Below are 19,512 nucleotides of genomic sequence, written 5' to 3' on the forward strand. Positions count from 1 at the left end.
GAGCATCTACAACCGGACTTCTCAAACTCGCCTCATACATTCGTGCAGGCCACCCGGTCGCTGCCCGGTCATGATTTTTTGACCCAAACGGGCCTCTCAAACAGCCCTCAAACACCCTGACTGACCGGCAACCCCAATATCCAGCCCAAATATGGGGCGAATATGGGGGCGTCGGGGCACGCCCGCCACGTCGGACCCGACAACCCGACCCCAACACCAAATCCCCCCCCCCCCCCCCCCGCCCCCGAGCTGCCAGATCCATTTGCTCTCTCATGTGTTCTTTCTCCTCCGCGCCGTCCGGCTCGCAGCTCGGCCGCCGCGCCCGCTCCGCAGCCGTTCCCAGGCTCTCCGCCGCCAGCTCCGGAAGAGCACTCCCGTCCTCGCCGCGGGGGACGTTGTCGCTGGCCCGGACGCCACCGTGGTACGTCCGGCAACTCTCCGGCTCCGCCTTGCGCTTGATGTGTTCGACACATTGACCGACCAAAATTATTGTGATTTTGTTAGGTAAATGATGGATTCCGATGCTTCGTCGGACGAGGAGTATGGACCGACGGAGCTTGACCAAATGATTCAAGATGAGTTTTTGGATTCGCCGGATTCGGACGAAGAAGTGGACATGATCATGCTCATGAGCATGCAAGAGGAAATGGACCGGCAAGTGGAGCATATTCTCAACTTCAAGGGCTCAATCAAAGGGAGAAGAGTGATCAACCGGGACAGAGTGTCCGGAGCAAAGCTACTGCACAATGACTACTTTGCTCCCACACCTGCTTTTCCGGATGATCCATGGTTTCGTCGCCGTTTTCGCATGCGAAAACCATTGTTTTTGCGCATCGCGGAGGGAGTGGAGGCACACGACGACTACTTCAAGCTGAGAAGGGATTGCTGCGGCCAACTCTCTTTCTCGCCCAAACAGAAGTGCACGGCTGCTCTGATGATGCTTGCACTTGGTAGTGCTGCAGACGCCGTTGGTGAGATGGTCAGGATGGGGGAGAGCACGTGCCACAAGACTACTGTCAAATTTGCTCGCGCTGTGGTTGAGGTGTTTGGACCGGAGTATCTCAGAGAACCAAATGCACAAGACACGGAGAAGTTGTTGGCTATTGAAGAGGCAAGGGGGTTTCCAGGAATGCTCCGATCAATTGATTGCATGCATTGGCAATGGAAAAATTGCCCCAAAGATGTGCGGGGAATGTATTAAGGTCACACCAGAGAGGCCACCATCATACTAGAAGCGGTGGCATCACATGACTTATGGATTTGGCATGCTTTCTTTAGAATGCCAGGTTCTCACAACGACATCAACGTGCTTCAATGATCTCCGGTGTTCAGGAGGCTTTGCAATGGGGAATCACCGTCGTGCAACTATACCGTCAACGGCCGGGACTACAACATGGGGTACTATCTTGCCGATGGTATCTATCCTCAGTGGGCGGCGTTTGTGAAGACCATATCCGAGCCGCGTGGCAATAAACAGAGCCACTTTGCAACAATGCAGGAGGCGGCTAGGAAGGACGTGGAGATGGCATCTGCTGTGCTTCAAGCTCATTGGGGAATTGTGCGGAGCACTGCAATGATGTGGGAATCGAAAACTTTGTGCCAACTGATGTCATGTTGTGTTATTCTGCACAATATGATTGTCGAGGATGAGGGTGATGGTGTAGCCCAAACCCATGATTTCGAAGCACCCGAGAACAAGTTCAAATCTCGTAAGATCAAGATGCGGCTCAGCTTATGAACTTTCTGCAGATGCATCAGAATCTTCGAAATCAGCAGGTGTACACGCAGCTACTCAATGATCTTGTGGAGCACATGTGGATCCACAAATGGCAACCAAGGAGGCAATGCTTGAGTTTGGCACTTCAAATAAATTTTATGTAAACCTTTTCCATTTGTTATTTATGTGCGACATTGTGTTGCATGATCGACGTGCATGTATTTGCATGGATTTGAGAGTCCGAATTTGAGATATCTGGATGCACGTAAGGAAATATGAGGGCCTGTCCGAATGTGCCCGCGGGCGTGCCCGGACGTGTCCGCAGGCGTTTGAGGGGTCGGATTTGCCAAGTCCGGCAGTAGATGCTCTTATGCTCCTTGACAGCATCTACAGCCGGGCCCTGAGGTCGATCCAGTCATTGACTAGTGAAAAGACCGATTCAGACTCATACGGCCCAAAACGCACAGGCCGACCAACAACTCTCATCCAGTCAAAACTTGGACGAATATAGGGAGGTCCGGGCGCGTCCGCCACATCGGAACCGGTCCATATTGGGCCACTTCAACCTCACATATATTCATCCTCATCTTCTTCCCGATCCAAACCCTAGCTACTTCACTTCACTCCACTCCGCTTTGTCCCCAAGTCGTCTTCCGGGTTCTTTGGCCCTCTCCGGCATGGTGGTCAGTGATATGACTCCGACCACTCCTGATCCATCGACTAGGGTCGTCCCATGCAGGCCGGAGGAGGCTATGACCGCCTACATGGGCGTCCGCCGCTCCCGGGGCGAAGTGTGTCCGACCGATGTCGGTACATGTTCAACACGAATCCATTGCATCGGCACAACTGGCGCTTGGATCTGCCGGGGACGGAGGATCGAGGTTTGTCTACCGCCCATCTCAGGTCCGCCGGCATATGAGTGCTACATGGACCGGTGTGCCCTCCCATGGGTATTAGAGGATGCAAGTGGCCGAGGCAGCAAAACAGGTCGGTTAGTGTATGGCCGGACTGCCCCCCCCCCTCTCCAAAGAGGAGGAGGAGGACAATGCGACGGGTCCAACAGCTTCGGCGATGAGCAGATCCTTTTGATCCATTTTGCATCTTCGAGCGGTACTTGCACGACAAAGCCGGCCGGCAAGGGCAGAGGCAACCGTGGATGATCTTTGTCCATAGCTAGTATGTATGTAGGTAGAACATGCCAATTTTTGGTAATTCGATGGCATGTGCTGATGTAGTAGTCTTTATGTTGCATCATAGAGATTGTATAGATAGTATAAGATGCATGCCATAGTATGGACTTGAGATTATGAGGTACCGTTGTGAAAAGGTACTCCCTCTATCCATCTATATGGGGCCTAATGATTTTCTCGAGATTAATTTTGACCACATGTTAAAGCAATAATATATAGAATGCAAGTTACACAAAGCATACCGTTAAATTCGTATATGAAAAGAGCTTCCAAAGATATATTTTTCATATTATACATCTCATATACTATTAATCTTATCAATAGTCAAATGCATTCTCGAAAAACAGATTAGGCCCTATATGGATGGAGGAGTAAGAGCATCTACAGTCGGGCGCCCTATATCCATCTCATACGCCCGGGCAGGCCGTCCGGTCACTGACCGGTCACAAAAAACCCGACCCAATTGAAGCTCTCAAACGGGCCTCAAACGCCGGGGCTGATCGGCCCCCTCATATCTGTCCCAAATGTAGGGCGGATATGAGGCGGCCCGGGCACGCCCGGGCGCGCCCGCCTCGTCAACCCGACCCACCGCTGGCCCACCCCGACCCCACAAAAACCCACTTCCCGCAGAAACCCTAGCTCACTCCGCTCCGCCCCCCCCCCCCCCCCCCCGACGCTCGTATTTCCCCAATCCGCGAAATCCCTAGCGTCGGCGAGCATGTCCAGCACCGACAGCCACTCCAACGGCAGCTCCGGAGACGAGGAGGAGATGGCGCTCTGTATCGCGCTCGAGCGCTCGCGGGTCAATCCGGGCGGCAGCTCCGGGTCCGGTGCGACGCCACCTGTCGCCCGTCGCCGCAGCGCTGACGCCGGCACCGGCCCTTCCCGCCCCGCCCGCGGATCTGCGAGGCCTGCCCGATCTGCTCCTCCCGCCCGACGACCTCCTCCACCTCTGGCCGCTACTCCGCACGGGCAGCGCTGGGTTCTAGTGCCCGCTCCACTGACGCCGCGGATATGGACTCCGGAGTCGGAGGCACGTGCCGCCCGCCGCGAGAGGCAGAGGGCAAGGGAGATGGCGGGTGGGTCAGATGCGTCTGCGCAGTCCGCCCGCCGCCGCCGGGTGCCCGACGAGGAGGACCCTCTCCTCAAGTGGGTGTGCTACCGGTCACGGACAGAGGCAGAGACGAAGGACCGACGGCTGCGAAGGATCAACACCAAGCAGCTACGGCTCGGCATTGAGCAATCCGAGTGGGAGGCGGCGAAGGCAGCAGCAGAGCCGGCGAGGGTGGCCAAGCTCAAGCGCAAGCAAGACCGCGTCGTCCGACATTTGCAAGGCTACATCGTCATCTCTGATTCTTCCTCCGACGACAGGTCTGACGGCTCCGACGTGAACCCACCTCCTTCCGCAGACTCATACAGCTGCGCCGGCGACCGAAAGGGCAAAGGGCCGGCGAGGAAGCGGTGAAGCTCGCCCTCTCCTGTTTATAATCTACTTGTAGTATGTAGTTACAATGTGTTGGATCGTTGAACTATGTGACTTCCCCGTTTGGTGATCTTTTGGGTGATGTTTATGTGAATTGTGCCCATTTGGTACCAGTTTGTATGCCCGTTTCTTGTCGATTTTGATCGTTTCATGATCTACGTACTAGTTGCATGAATTTGTATAAATATAGGGTAAGGAATATGAGATACGCGGGTGTGGAGGCCCGAATTTAGGGAGTGCACGGGCGCGTCCGCGGACGTATAGGAGACCAGATTTGCCAACTCCGGCTGTAGATGCTCTAAATTTGAGGGATGACCGGTCACGGTCCGCTGACATCTGAGGGGTCGGATTTTGTGTAGCTGAGTATAATAAACTACTCTAGGGTAGAGGCAGTTGTTGGAACTAGGAAGCTTGCCACCCGTTTCCAAGGGCTGACTTCCAAGGCAAGTCAGATTGCGCATCTCCACTCCACCTCCCGCTGAATATTAAAAAGGAGGAGACCGAGATGACATTTTTTGCTGTATTCTATGCTCATCTCCAAAGTCCAACCCATTCCTGAGATCAGTGCTTTGTGTTCCCCTTTGCTGCTAACCAATCCATTGACTTGCATCCATATTCTGCTCCTCCCATTTCAACTTTTGCTATAAAACCCCTCGGCCTCCGTCCATCCATTTGCACCTCAAATCTCAAAGTCACACAACCAAGCCGAGAACCGCCGCGAGCAGCAGCCAGGGCCGCGCCTTTCCCCGTCCTTCTCCGGCGCCGACCATGGCCGTCGACTTCGTGGGACGCGGCTACGCCCCACGTGGCCTCGCCCTCGCGGGCGGGGAGCAGCAGCTGGCCTTCCACGAGGCCGCCGCGGCGGGGCTCAGCAGCCTCGAGCTCCTCGTCGCGTCGCTCTCCCCCCGCGCCGACTGCGCGCCGCCGCCGCTCGGGGAGATCGCCGACCAAGCGTTATCGGGGTTCCGCCGGGTCATCGACATCCTCGGCCGCAGCGGCCACGCCCGCTTCCGCCGCGGCCCTGTTGGAGGAGGCGCCGCCTCGTTGACTCCCCCTCCTGTCTCTTCTCCTCCTCGGATGCCGGCCCGGCCACCGGCACCGGCAGCCTCGCAGCAGTTGGCGCCCCAGAAAAGCCTGACGCTGGACTTCACCAAGCCTTCGAAGGCGCCGGCAGCGGCAGCCGCTGCTTCGGTGACGTCGACGTCTTTCTTCTCGTCGGTGACGGCGGGGGGCGAGGGCAGCGTCTCCAAGGGCCCGGGCCAGCTGGTGTCCTCCGGAAAGCCGCCGCTCGCGGCTGGTACCAAACGCAAGCAACAGCAGCAGCAGACGCCCTGCGCGAGCGGCGCGCACTCCGACGTCGCCGCCGCCGCCGCCGGTGGCCGGTGCCACTGCTCGAAGAAGCGCAAGCACCGGGTGAAGTACACCACGCGCGTGCCCGCGGTAAGCTCGCGCACGGCGGACATCCCCGGCGACGACTACTCGTGGCGCAAGTACGGGCAGAAGCCCATCAAGGGGTCCCCTTACCCCCGCTGCTACTATAGGTGCAGCACCGCCAAGGGCTGCCCGGCGCGGAAGCACGTCGAACGCGCCACCGACGACCCCGCCATGCTCATCGTCACCTACGAGGGTGACCACCGCCACGACACTTTGCCGCCGGCCGCCGCAAATTGAAGCTCCCTGGCAGCGACAGCCGACAGGACTGGATGTGCTCTTGCATTTGTTCTTTGTACACGGCCTACACATGCATGTACACCACTAACTAAAAAAATTTGATTTTGGATTTCAAATTTATTTTCTTACATATACATATGTATGCAGTATACTTGCGCGACAAACATAGTGAAAGCATCTACAGTCGGAAGTCTCAAGCATCCTGTAAGTCCGGGAGGACAGCCCAATCACTAATAGTTAAAAAACTCAACCGAGACACAAGCCTCAATAACCGGCCTCAAATGTTCAGACTGACCGGCACCCCTCATATCCAGCCCAAATCTAGGGCGGGTTCCGGGAGGACCGGGCGTGCCTGGATGCGTCCGTCAGGTCGGATCCGGCCCACGATGGCCCACCTCGACTCCACATATAGTCGTCCCCATCCGCTCACCGCATCAAATCGGCACTCCACTCCACTCAGCTCCGTTTCCAAGCTCCCTTTCGGCGATCTCCGGCCGTCTCCGACATGGCGGGTAGCGGATCTAACTCCGACCACTCCTAATCCATCGATTGGGTATCGTCCCATGCGGGGAGGAGGTCAGGAGGAGGTTGTGGCCGTTCACATGGCCCTCGGCCGCTCCCGGAAGGAGTGCGCTCGACCCAGGTAGGATTCGATCTGGCATGAATCCACTTTGTCGGCGCAACAAGCGCTCGGATCCGGCTGGGCTGGAAGCTCGAGGTCCATCTTGCACCCCTTCTCTGGTCCAGAGGAGTACAAGGGTTATAGGGATAGGTGTGCCCGTCGTAAATAAGCAGATGGGGACGGGAGTGCGAGGCCTGCCTTGCTGGCCCGCTCTGCTGTCGATGTGGCGGAGGCGGCTACACGCACTGGCGCAGAAGAGGAAGCCATTCGTGTCCCCATCATCCACAAGCGGCAAAGGATGAAGACACGCGCCCTCGCCCGAGAACAATCCCGGGCAGTCTGTGCCATGGCCAGACTGCGCCCCAAAGAGGAGGGGTATGAAAGTGACTGGGCAGACAACTCCGACAAGGCGGAGACCCAGCTAGATCCATATTGCGTCTTCGATCGTTACTTCCGTTACAAAGACACCAAAGGATCCGACAAGGGCAAGCGTGGATGATCTTTTCCATAGCTAGTATGTAGAACATGCCAAATTTCGGTATTCCGATAGCATATATTGATGTAGTAGCCGGACACCCGTATCGGAAGTTTATGATACATGTGTTATATGGATTCGAGGTTTGCTAATTAAGGTAAGTGGATGTGGGAACAAAAATTTAAGGTGTGGTCGGTCACTATCTGCGGACACGCCCGCTCGCATGAACGGGCGTATGAGGGGCCGACTTAGCTTATGTGCATGCAGATACTCTAATCAGTGTTTAACAATGAACCGATAAAACTGGCACAACCATGAACATAGCAACCAAGGGCATCTTTAGCCAAACCCTCAAAATTTAGCCCCTCGAAAGCCCAACGCCACGTCGTACGCGCGTGCCGCCAGCTCCGGGAATGAAATGTGTCGAGCCAATGACTTTCCCACGTGTCTGCATCATGGATTTCCGATACCCAGTTCCCACATGGTTGTTGTCGCACGCCGTGGTATTTCTTCAGCAGCGGTAGCGGCTGAGACATAGATCTCAAGTCGGGGGCTCAGGGCGGCTGCACGGCCCCGTTTTGGACGCAGAAGCCTGGTTCAGGGGCTACTGAGGGAGTCCTGGATTAGCAGGTCCTCGGACAGCCCGACTATATACTTTGGCCGGACTGTTGGACTATGAAGATACAAGATTGAAGACTTCGTCCCGTGTCCGGGTGGGACTCTCCTTTGCGTGGAAGGCAAGCTTGGCAATTCGGATATGTAGATCTCCTCCCTTGTAACCGACTCTGTGTAACCCTAGCCCCCTCCGGTGTCTATATAAACCGGAGGGTTTAGTCCGTAGGGCAACAACAATCATAATCATAGGCTAGCTTCTAGGGTTTAGCCTCTACGATCTCGTGGTAGATCAACTCTTGTAATACTCATATCATCAAGATCAATCAAGCAGGAAGTAGGGTATTACCTCCATCGAGAGGGCCCGAACCTGGGTAAACATTGTGTCCCCCGCCTCCTGTTACCATTAGCCTTAGACGCACAGTTCGGGACCCCCTACCCGAGATCCGCCGGTTTTGACACCGACAATAGACATTTGGGGGCGACGTTTTGTGTGTATGGGAAAGATACACTCTACATAGTGCGTGTGCTTGGGAAAGAGAGATGCCGGGAGACCTACCTAGAGAGTGGGGGAAGAGATGTGTGCATGCCCAAGAGATGAAGTGATAGAGACCTATATTGGGGTCCGGACTTTAGAAGAGAGAGGGGTGTTAATGTGCTCGTGTGTTGGTGTTTGAGGGAGAGAACGACTTCTCTGTGTGTGTGTGGGGGGCGACGAGGGGGGGGGGGTTTGCTTCAGATAAAGAGTGAGGTGTCTATATTTGAGTGACTTTAGCATAATTGAGATATACATGGTCAATAGTGTGTGCACTCAAGGTTGATCAATTTGTTTCACAGTTTGGACTATGAGATAACGATACTTTTGAACATGCGTGATATACTTTGATGTACCAGAATTACAAACCTAAGATTGGAATTTTGGAATTCAACTACATCATTAGCTTTTGTAATTCATTTAAACGGAGGTACATTTTTAAGCCGGGATTTCGTGATTTCAAATTCATATATCAAACCTAGAGATATACACATACGGGCATTTTCAAACTTTATAATCATCCACTTTATTCATACACATACACATTTTTGCTTTTGTCATCATATTTAGGATAAACACATTTGGAATTTCATTTGAATTGGACCATATGATGGTATTTGCTTGTAGTAGCTCAATGATCCATATTTGAATTGAATGGACAATCTAAGTTTCGAGTTGGAGACACTGATTTTCAAAACTTGCACTTTTTTTGCGTGCAAAACAAACAAATTCTCGGCCATGATATCATAGTCGGCCGTACAAGAGCAGAATATAATTTCAGGCGCCAAAAGCTTTCAAACTTCCCGCTCACATCGAAATATCTCGCGCCCGTAAGTTTAGCCCTGTGATATTCCTGTTTTACCCCTGCCACATGAACGGAAAAGGGCTGCTTTGGTAACTCCATTGTTTTCCCCTCTTTGCCCCCAACATTCTTCCCCAGAGCCCCTCCCCTTCCCCTCCCCGACCCCCCAACCACGGCAAGCCACCGAATCTAGTCCTCCGCCACAGCGGTGGACCTCACACCCTGACGGATCTACCTTCCGCACCTTGGAACCCCCAACTGCCAACTCACCACTTCACCGGAGCCGCTTCAGCGACTGGATTGTACACCGCTCTAGATCTCCTTGACCGCCATCATGCTCCACCGCACCGGATCTGCTTAACCGGCGCCCTCGTCCACCACAGTGTAGGCCCTTCACTGACTCCCTCGTCCGTCCCTTCGCTGGCCCTTCATACAAGCCCTCGTCCGCCGCAACAGATCCGCCTCACCGAAAGCACTGTACAACGCGCCCACCGAAGCCTTCGTCCACGGCACCAGACCCGCTCCACGGACGCCATATTCAACTCCACCGGCCCTACTTTACCGACCCTGCAGCCTCATCAGGTTATTTCGATCTGTACTCCTTCGGTTTTTCTCTTTATCATGCAACTGTTCACTTACCACAGATGAGCTTTCTTGTATATCGACAGGCGCCGCAACCGTAGCACCGGAGCCGCTTCAGCGACGGCGACTGTCGGTGTCAAAACCGGCGGATCTCGGGTAGGGGGTCCCGAACTGTGCGTCTAAGGCGGATGGTAACAGGAGGTGGGGGACACAATGTTTACCCAGGTTCAGGCCCTCTCGATGGAGGTAATATCCTACTTCCTGCTTGATTGATCTTGATGATATGAGTATTACAAGAGTTGATCTACCACGAGATTGTAGAGGCTAAACCCTAGAAGCTAGCCTATGATTATGATTGTTGTTGTCCTACGGACTAAACCCTCCGGTTTATATAGACGCCGGAGGGGGCTAGGGTTACACAGAGTCGGTTACAAGGGAGGAGATCTACATATCCGAATTGCCAAGCTTGCCTTCCACGCAAAGGAGAGTCCCACCCGGACACGGGACGAAGTCTTCAATCTTGTATCTTCATAGTCCAACAGTCCGGCCAAAGTACATAGTCCGGCTGTCCGAGGACCCCTTAATCCAGGACTCCCTCAGTAGCCCCTGAACCAGGCTTCAATGACGATGAGTCCGGCGCGCAGATTGTCTTCGGCATTGCAAGGCGGGTTCCTCCTCCGAATACTCCATAGAAGATTTTGAACACAAGGATCATGTCCGGCTCTGCAAAATAAATTCCACATACCACCGTAGAGAGTATAATACTCCACAAATCTAATATGCTGACAAGTTTCATAGCGTGACATCACGCCATGGCCCGGTCATTATTCGAACCGTTTTTTCCAACCAGCTACTGCACATATTGCGAGGCGGTTTTCTTGGCACGTCTTGTCGAAGCAGAGATCGTGTCCCCTTATCACGGGATTCTCATCAATACGGGTGTGGGTAACCCAACCGTGCCATCAATCACGGCGCTTGGGGAATAAGCGAGTTTACCAGGCAAGTGGGGAGGCGCAGAATCCCTGCTGCCTTTATAAAGGGATAAGGACTCCCTTTCGCACCCACGCTTTCTTCTTCCCGATCCATTCCCCTTCGCTCGAGCTCCAGCGCCCAAGCGTTCATCTTCTCCGCCCACAAAGGCCTCCCGAAAATGTCCGGATCCGGAGCAGGAGGCAAGTGGATGGCCTCTACCGTCCGGGAGAAGGATATCAAAAAGCTTCGTGAGGCCGGGTACCTGGCCAGGAAAATCAGCCACCGTCTCCCGACGGCGGGACAGATCGTCCCTACTCCGGAACCCCACGAGAGGGTTGTATTCCTCCCTCACTTTGTCCGCGGGCTAGGGTTTCCCCTCCACCCGTTCGTTCGCGGCATCATGTATTATTACAGGATCGATCTTCACGATCTGTCCCCCAATTCCTTCCTCAACATCTCGACATTCATCGTCGTGTGCGAGGCTTTTCTTCGCATCTCGCCACATTTCGGCTTATGGATGAAGATTTTTAATGTGAAGCCCAAGGTAGTGGGCGGCGAGCACGCCGAGTGCGGGTTTGCTATGGTGAGCAAGATGCCCAACGTCACATGGCCAACAGGCACCTTTAATGATTCCGTCAAGGAGTGGCAACAGCAGTGGTTTTACATCACTGAGCCGCGCGGCACGGAATGGGCCGCTACTCCCGAGTTTCGATCCGGAGCCCCTCTGCGGCTTACATCCTGGGTCAAGAAGTGCCTGAACTGGTCTTCGTCCGACGAACTGTCGGTGCTCCAGACGCGCATTAAAGATATGGAAGACAAGAACATCGAACTTGTCAATGTAGTCCAGGTGATGTTAGTTCGCCGGATCCTGCCTTGTCAACACCGGACTTGCAATCTATGGGAATTCGATCCGGCCAAGCACCAAACCCTGCGAGAGCTCTTTGGCTCCTCGCACAAAGACATCTGGAAGGTGCTTTTTAAGTCCGGCAAATCATGGCCGGACTCAGCCGAGGACCGCGGGTACCAACTATCCTGCCCTGCAAGCTCGGTAAGTCATCATACATTTTATCCGCATAACCCAAAGGAAATGCTTCATGCGTTTTCCACAACTCTCCTAGGGCTGGACGAAGAAGGCGGAGCGGATCCATTGTCCGGCCCCGCTGCCCGAAGAATCGGCTGTCCCACTTCTGACGAAGATGCTGGTCCCGGCGCCTTACAAGGTGCCGAAGAAGACGGCCGAGAAGGAGGCCAAAAAGACCCGGGGCGGCCTTCGTCGCCGCGGCACTTCGGACACAATATCCGAAGGCTCCAATGCCCGTTCCGCCTCCGAAGAGGACGACGAGGAGGAGGAAGATGAATCCCCCGCGAGGGGAAGAAAGAAGAGGACGGCCTCCGCACACTTGGAGGCCGAGTCGCCTAAAAGGGGAAAAGCTCCTCTTCCGGAAGAGTGCACTGCCGCCGCCGACAGCGGCCCTGCGTGGGATCCCAGGGCCCAGCCCCTGGTGAACTCGTGAGTATATAAAGTCCGAATACGTTTATGCGTCCAGACTCATCATGCCATAATATTTTAACCTGAGCCATATTTTTTGTAGTCCGACGAGGTCCCGTACCAAACAATCCTCGTCAGAGGATTCGCTGAGCTCGGATGCTATGGAGAGCGGGACGCCCTCGAAGGCCCCTTCCCCCAAACAGGTGAATAACACCAAGGCTTCATCCCAGAAGGACCCCGGCCAAGGAGGGGAGGAAAAGATCGTGAAGGCGGCGCTTGGAGGTCAAACTTCAGGGGCCGGACACATGGGGGAGAAGATTCCCATGGGAGTTGACGGCGAGGACCATCTGGAATTCGGCTCCCAACCGGATGCAATTCCGGAGACCAATACAGCTCCAGAATCAAGCAGGCGGCCTCCTTCGGCTGGAGGGGGCGTACCTGTTCCACCGGCAACCTCTATCCAACCAGAGGTGTCGGATGCTTTGTTGGCGGCGCTGAAGAGCGCCTCCATCTTCGATGAACACCGTGCCCTTATGGCTGCGGTGATTGAGAAGATTCAGTCTGCTGAGAGTGGACTGAATGAAGCCTGCATCAGCCTTATAAAAGGTTTTGAGGTATGTTTTATGAGGTTTCGAAGCGTGTCATGGTATGGATAGTAGCCCCTGATACACTGTTCGGTGAAAGAAAGAACCGGACAGAGGATCAAATTTATGTTCGCAGGAAGACCCACTTGATGACATCTATCTCTCTTTTTTTATAAGCAGGCGTCTGTAGCGGCTGCTGCCTCTCATACTGCGGAGGTCTCTGACTGAATCAAAGTTTGGAGCGGGCCAAAGAGGAACTTGGCCAGTTGAAAATGCAGTTGGGAGATAAACAAGGTATGCGCAAGGATTGTTCGCGTGGATTGCGAACGAATTTTCAATATGATAAAATATGTTTCATAATTTGCGCTAGGGGTGATGACCGAAGTCGAGGCTCTTAAGAAGGCTGTGGCCGAGGCCGAGAAAAAGGCAGCCACAGAGCAGACTCTTCGTGAGAAGCACGAGGCCAGGGTTATTGAAGCTGAGCAGGAGCTTCAAGAGGCCGTGAAGAAATGCGAGACCTTGGAGCAGAGTTTAACGGAGAAAGAATCCGAACTCACCAAGGCTCATCAGGCCACGAGCGACGCCCGGGGGGAAACCCAAAGTGCCTTGCAGGAGATCCAAGAGGCGAGGAAGATCGCAGCGGGTAAGGCTTTTTTCCATGTAAAGCAAATATTTGAGGAGAAAATTATGTTTCTAATTTTGAATTCGGATTTCTACAGGGGTATTTGCGGGGCTGCCCCGCAGCATATCAGATGCCGCCCAATTCTACCGAGTCGAAGAAAGGAACACTGCGGATAAGCTCTTCTGGTCATAGTATTTGGCACCGAATTATCCGGTGCCTTTTGTCGATCAACTGAAACAGCTGATCGAACTGCATAAGGCGGCGGAACTAGCCATGAAGGATTTGATTATCCGGCTATGGCCCGCCGAGTCGATTCCGAGCAGCTACTTCGGGCTCGTGAAGCGGCTTGTGAGTGTCTGCCCTCTACTTGACGTCATCAAGCGGTCGGTCTGTATAGAGGGTGCGCGAATGGCCTTCGCCCGCGCAAAGGTGCACTGGGGGAAGATGGATGCTAAAAAGCTGATGACCGAAGAACCGCCAGAGGGGAAGGAGCACCGCAAGCCCAAATTATATTATGAGAGTGTCCCGAAAGGATCCTACCTTGCAGCGGAGCTATGCACCAAGGACATTATATTTCCATGAATGCAAATCATGTTGTCCTTTGTAATGTTTGAACAAGGTCATTTATAATATTTATTGCCTGTTATATAAAAGTTTATCCTCCTGTGCGGCCGTTTTATATATTAATCCCGAGAGTTGGCCAGCCGTCGGTTGATACGTCTCCGTCGTATCTACTTTTCCAAACACTTTTGCCCCTGTTTTGGACTCTAACTTGCATGATTTGAATGGAACTAACCCGGACAGACACTGTTTTCAGCAGACTTTCCATGGTGTTATTTATGTGCAAAAACAAAAGTTCTCGGAATGACCTGAAACTCGACGGAACATCTATTTGGAAAATAAGAAAAATACTGGAAGAAAAATCCACGTCAGGGGGCCCACACCCTGTCCACGAGGGTGGGGGCGCGCCTACCCCCCTAGGGCGCACCCCCTACCTCGTGGGCCCCCTGACGCTCCACCGACCTCAACTACAACACCATATATTCACTTTCGAGGAGAAAAAAATCAGAGAGAAGGATTCATCGCGTTTTACGATACGGAGCCGCCGCCAAGCCCTAAAACCTCTCGGGAGGGCTGATCTGGAGTCCGTTCGGGGCTTCGGAGAGGGGGATTCATCGCTGTCGTCATCATCAACCATCCTCCATCACCAATTTCATGATGCTCACCGCCGTGCGTGAGTAATTCCATCGCAGGCTTGCTGGACGGTGATGGGTTGGATGAGATCTATCATGTAATCGAGTTAGTTTTGTTAGGGTTTGATCCCTAGTATCCACTATGTTCTGAGATTGATGTTGCTATGACTTTGCTATGCTTAATGCTTGTCACTAGGGCCCGAGTGCCATGATTTCAGATCTGAACCTATTATGTTTTCATGAATATATGTGAGTTCTTGATCCTATCTTGCAAGTCTATAGTCACTTACTATGTGTTATGATCCGGCAACCCCGAAGTGACAATAATCGGGACCACTCCCGGTGATGACCATAGTTTGAGGAGTTCATGTATTCACTATGTGTTAATGCTTTGGTCCGGTACTCTATTAAAAGGAGGCCTTAATATCCCTTAGTTTCCATTAGGACCCCGCTGCCACGGGAGGGTAGGACAAAAGATGTCATGCAAGTTCTTTTCCGTAAGCACGTATGACTATATTCGGAATACATGCGTACATTACATTGATGAATTGGAGCTAGTTCTGTGTCACCCTATGTTATGACTGTTACATGATGAACCGCATCCGGCATAATTCTCCATCACCGATCCAATGCCTACGAGCTTTTCAGATATTGTTCTTCGCTTATTTACTTTTCCGTTGCTACTGTTACAATCACTACAAAATCCAAAAATATTACTTTTGCTACTGTTACTTTTGCTACCGTTACCACTACTATCATATTACTTTGCTACTAAATACTTTGCTGCAGATACTAAGTTATCCAGGTGTGGTTGAATTGACAACTCAACTGCTAATACTTGAGAATATTCTTTGGCTCCCCTTGTGTCGAATCAATACATTTGGGTTGAATACTCTACCCTCGAAAACTGTTGCGATCCCCTATACTTGTGGGTTATCAAGACTATTTTCTGGCGCCGTTTCCGGGGAGCATAGCTCTATTCTTTGAGTCACTTGGGATTTATATCAGCTGGTCACTATGAAGAACTTGAAAGACGCTAAGAAAACAATTTATCCCTCAACTACGAGGGGAGGTAAGGAACTGCCATCTAGCTCTGCACTTGATTCACCTTGTGTTTTGAGTAAGCTTGCGACACCTAAACCTGCTTCTGCTTTTCGTTCTGATATGTCGCATGTTATTGATGATGCCACTTCTGCTATGCATGATACTTATGATGAAACTACTTCTACGCTTGATACTACTGTGCCACTTAGTGAATTTCTTGATGAACAAATTGCTAGGGTTAGAGAGAAAGAAATTATTGAAACTGATTATATAGATGAAAGTGATGATGAAGACTCGCCTGTTATTCCTGAGGGTTATGTTTTTGAAAAAGAAGCTGCTTTAGCTATTTTAGCTTGCAAAGATAGATATTAACTCAAGAGGTTATTAGCTAAATGAAGGCAGCAATCTCTTAATGCTAGAATGAAACCTGACCTTGCTTTTGCCACTTCACCTATCTGTGTTACTGATAAGGATTATGAATTCTATGTTGATCCTGATATAATTACTTTGGTTGAATCTGATCCTTTTCATGGCTATGAGTCTGAAACTGTTGTGGCACATCTTACTAAATTAAATGATATAGCCACCCTGTTCACTAATGATGAGAGAACACGCTACCTTTATATCCTTAAAATATTTCCATTCTCATTAAAGGATGATGCTAAGATATGGTTTAATTCTCTTGATCCTGGTTGTGTGCGTAGTCCCCAGGATATGATTTATTACTTCTCTGCTAAATATTTCCCTGCTCATAAGAAACAAGCTGCTTTGAGGGAAATATACAATTTTGTACAAATTGAAGAAGAGAGTCTCCCACAAGCTTGGGGGAGGCTTCTCAAGTTACTTAATGCTTTGCCTGATCATCCTCTCAAGAAAAATCAAAAACTTGATATCTTTTATAATGGACTAACCGATGCTTCCAGAGATTACCTGGATAGTTGTGTTGGTTGTGTTTTCAGGGAAAGAACACCGGATGAAGCTGAAATTCTATTGAATAATATGTTGACAAATGAAAATAATTGGACACCTCCTGAGCCAATTCCTGAGCCTATTCCTAAACCAACTCCGAAGAAGAGAGGTGTTCTATTTCTCAGTCCTGAAGATATGCAAGAGGCAAAGAAATCTATGAAAGAAAAAGGTATTAAAGCTGAAGACGTTAAGAATTTACCTCCTATTGAAGAAATACATGGTCTTAATCTACCGCCTATTGAAGAAACATATGATCTTAATCCATTACCTATTGAAGAAACTCATGGTCTTGATAACCCGACACAGGTAGTAAAGGTAAATTCTCTCTATAGATTTGATAAAGCTGAAATCCCTCCTACTAAAATTGCTAGCCAATGCTTGGATGAGTTTGATAACATTATGGTTAAGCAAGAAGATTTCAATGCTTATTTTGGTAGACAATTAAAACAAAATGCTTATATGATTGAACACTTGGGTGATTATATGTCTAGAGTTAAAGGTGAACTTAAACTCATTACTAAGCATGCTTCTATGGTTACCACTCAAGTAGAACAAGTACTTAAAACTAAAAATTATTTGCTCAATGAAATGAATAGTAAGAAAAATGATTATGCTGTTAGAGTGGCTACTAGAACTGGTAGAATGACTCGGGAACCTTTGTATTCTGAAGGCCACCCTAAGAGAATTGAGCAAGATTCTCAGAGAAATAATATTGATGCACCTAGTCCTTCTAAAAGGAAGAAAAAGAAAAATGATAGGACTTTGCATGTTTCTAGTGAACCTATTGCTGAAACACCTGAGAATCCAAATGATATCTCTATTTCTGATGCTGAAACACAATCTGGTAATGAACATGAACCTAATGAAAATGCTAATGATGCAGCTCAACCTAGTAATGATAATGACATAGAAATTGAACTTGCTGTTGATCTTGATAACCCACAATCAAAGAATCAACTTTATGATAAGAGAGACTTTGTTGCTAGGAAACATGGTAAAGAAAGGGAACCATGGGTTCAGAAACCCATGCCTTTTCCTCCCAAACCATCCAAGAAAAAGGATGATGAGGATTTTCAGCGCTTTGCTAAAATGATTAGACCTATCTTTTTGCGTATGCGATTAACTGATATGCTCAAAATGAATCCTTATGCTAAGTACATGAAAGAAATTGTTACTAATAAAAGAAAGATACCGGAAGCTGAAATTTCCACCATGCTTGCTAATTACACTTTTAAGGGTGGAATACCAAAGAAGCTTGGAGATCTAGGAGTACCCACCATACCATGCTCCATTAAAAGAAACTATGTTAAAACTGCTTTATGTGATCTTGGAGCTGGTGTTAGTGTTATGCCTCTCTCTTTATATCGTAGACTTGATTTGAATAAGTTGACACCTACTGAAATCTCTTTGCAAATGGCTGATAAATCAACTGCTATACCTGTCGGTATTTGTGAGGATGTGCCTATTGTGGTTGCAAACGTTACTATTTTAACGGACTTTGTTATTCTTGATATTCCCGAGGACGATAGTATGTCTATTATTCTTGGAAGACCTTTTTTGAATACTGCAGGGGCTGTTATTGATTGCAACAAAGGCAATGTCACTTTTCATGTTAATGGTAATGAGCATACGGTACACTTTCCGAGGAAACAACCTCAGGTCCACAGTATCAATTCTATTGGAAAATTTCCATCGATTATTTTTGGAGGTTTTGAATTTCCTCTACCTACTGTCAAGAAGAAATATGATATTCTTATTATAGGGGATGTGCATATCCCCGTTGAGGTAACATAGTGTTATTCGAAATTTCTCCGGTTCCATGTTATTCGGAATGAGTTTGTTAACAAGACATGATCAACCTTGTTAGTGGATTCCTTTTGATGAGCATGAGATGGATGAAACTAGAAGGCACAACCTTCTGTACCCTCTCTCTACTTTATGTTATTTAGTTGAAATAAAGTAAAAATAGTATTTTTCTGTCTGTTTTCTGATTTATCCGTGCAATATAAAAATACCCCGAAAACAAAAGTTCTCCAAATGCCCTGAAAATGGAATATGACTTTTTCTGGAATATTTGAGAATATCTGGCACTGAGAACACAGCAGGAGGGGCAAGCACCTGGCCACGAGGGTGGAGGGGGCGCCCTACCCCCCAGGGCGCGCCCCCTGCCTCGTGGGCCCACGATGGCCCCCCTCCACTTATTCCTGCACCCACACACTCCTTCTTTCTCCCACAAACACCAATATCCAGCTCAAGCACGAGTTCTAGCTCATTTTGCTGCGATTTTCGATCTCCTTGCTCAAAGCACCTCTCACAAAACTGCTTGGGGGGATTGTTCCTTGGTATGTGACTCCTCCATTGGTCCAATTAGTTTTTGTTCTAGTGCTTTATTCATTGCAAATTTGTGCTGCCTAGGTGACCATGTTCTAGAGCTTGCATGTCAAATTTATATGGTTCCAAGTAGTTCTAATGCTTGATATAGGCTCTAGTCACTTGTAGGAGTAGTTGCTACCAATTTTATTGAGCTTGGTTCACTTTTATTTGAAGTTACTAAAAATTTCAGAAATTTTTCAGAGGAAGAAATATGCTTAGGAAAATGTTCCAAGGTGGTTCTTCAAGGAAGCAAGGACCCAGGCTTGCAATGCGTGATGCTGACGATGAGCCACCAAGGGACGCTCCAGTGCGGCCTTGTGAATGGCCTTCAGAGAACTTTATGGATCGAGCGGGAATCAAGGAAGAATTTAACACATATTTGCGTAACGCTGATCTTGTGAGCTTCGAGGCAGAGAAGTGCAGCCAATACCACTATCTCACTAGTTCCTTTGTGAGGAGGTTTGAATTTTCATCTTCACGTAATCCAACGGTCCTATTTGATCTTTATGAAAAATCTTATACCTTGGACTTAGGGGATTTTACTACTGCTTGCAAACTTCCACAATGAGGTAGTGCT

At 50.1% G+C, this 19,512-nt stretch overlaps 2 protein-coding genes across 2 annotated transcripts; both read left to right on the forward strand.

The window, feature by feature from the left end:
* The first annotated feature begins 508 nt into the window (after window positions 1–508).
* On the forward strand, window positions 509–1,738 carry LOC109786324 (uncharacterized). Its single transcript, XM_020344903.1, has 2 exons — window positions 509–1,194; window positions 1,333–1,738. The coding sequence occupies exons 1-2, from the start codon at window positions 509–511 to the stop codon at window positions 1,736–1,738; spliced, it is 1,092 nt and encodes a 363-aa protein (XP_020200492.1).
* Window positions 1,739–4,919: 3,181 nt separating this feature from the next.
* LOC109786326 (probable WRKY transcription factor 17) lies at window positions 4,920–6,189 on the forward strand. The gene has a single exon (XM_073498170.1). It carries the CDS (start codon window positions 5,159–5,161, stop codon window positions 6,059–6,061), a length of 903 nt encoding a protein of 300 aa, XP_073354271.1. The 5' UTR covers window positions 4,920–5,158; the 3' UTR covers window positions 6,062–6,189.
* The last annotated feature ends 13,323 nt before the right edge of the window (window positions 6,190–19,512 follow it).

This window comes from Aegilops tauschii, chromosome 5, assembly GCF_002575655.3.
Source record: "Aegilops tauschii subsp. strangulata cultivar AL8/78 chromosome 5, Aet v6.0, whole genome shotgun sequence".
In the NCBI taxonomy this organism is placed as follows: Eukaryota; Viridiplantae; Streptophyta; class Magnoliopsida; order Poales; family Poaceae; genus Aegilops; species Aegilops tauschii.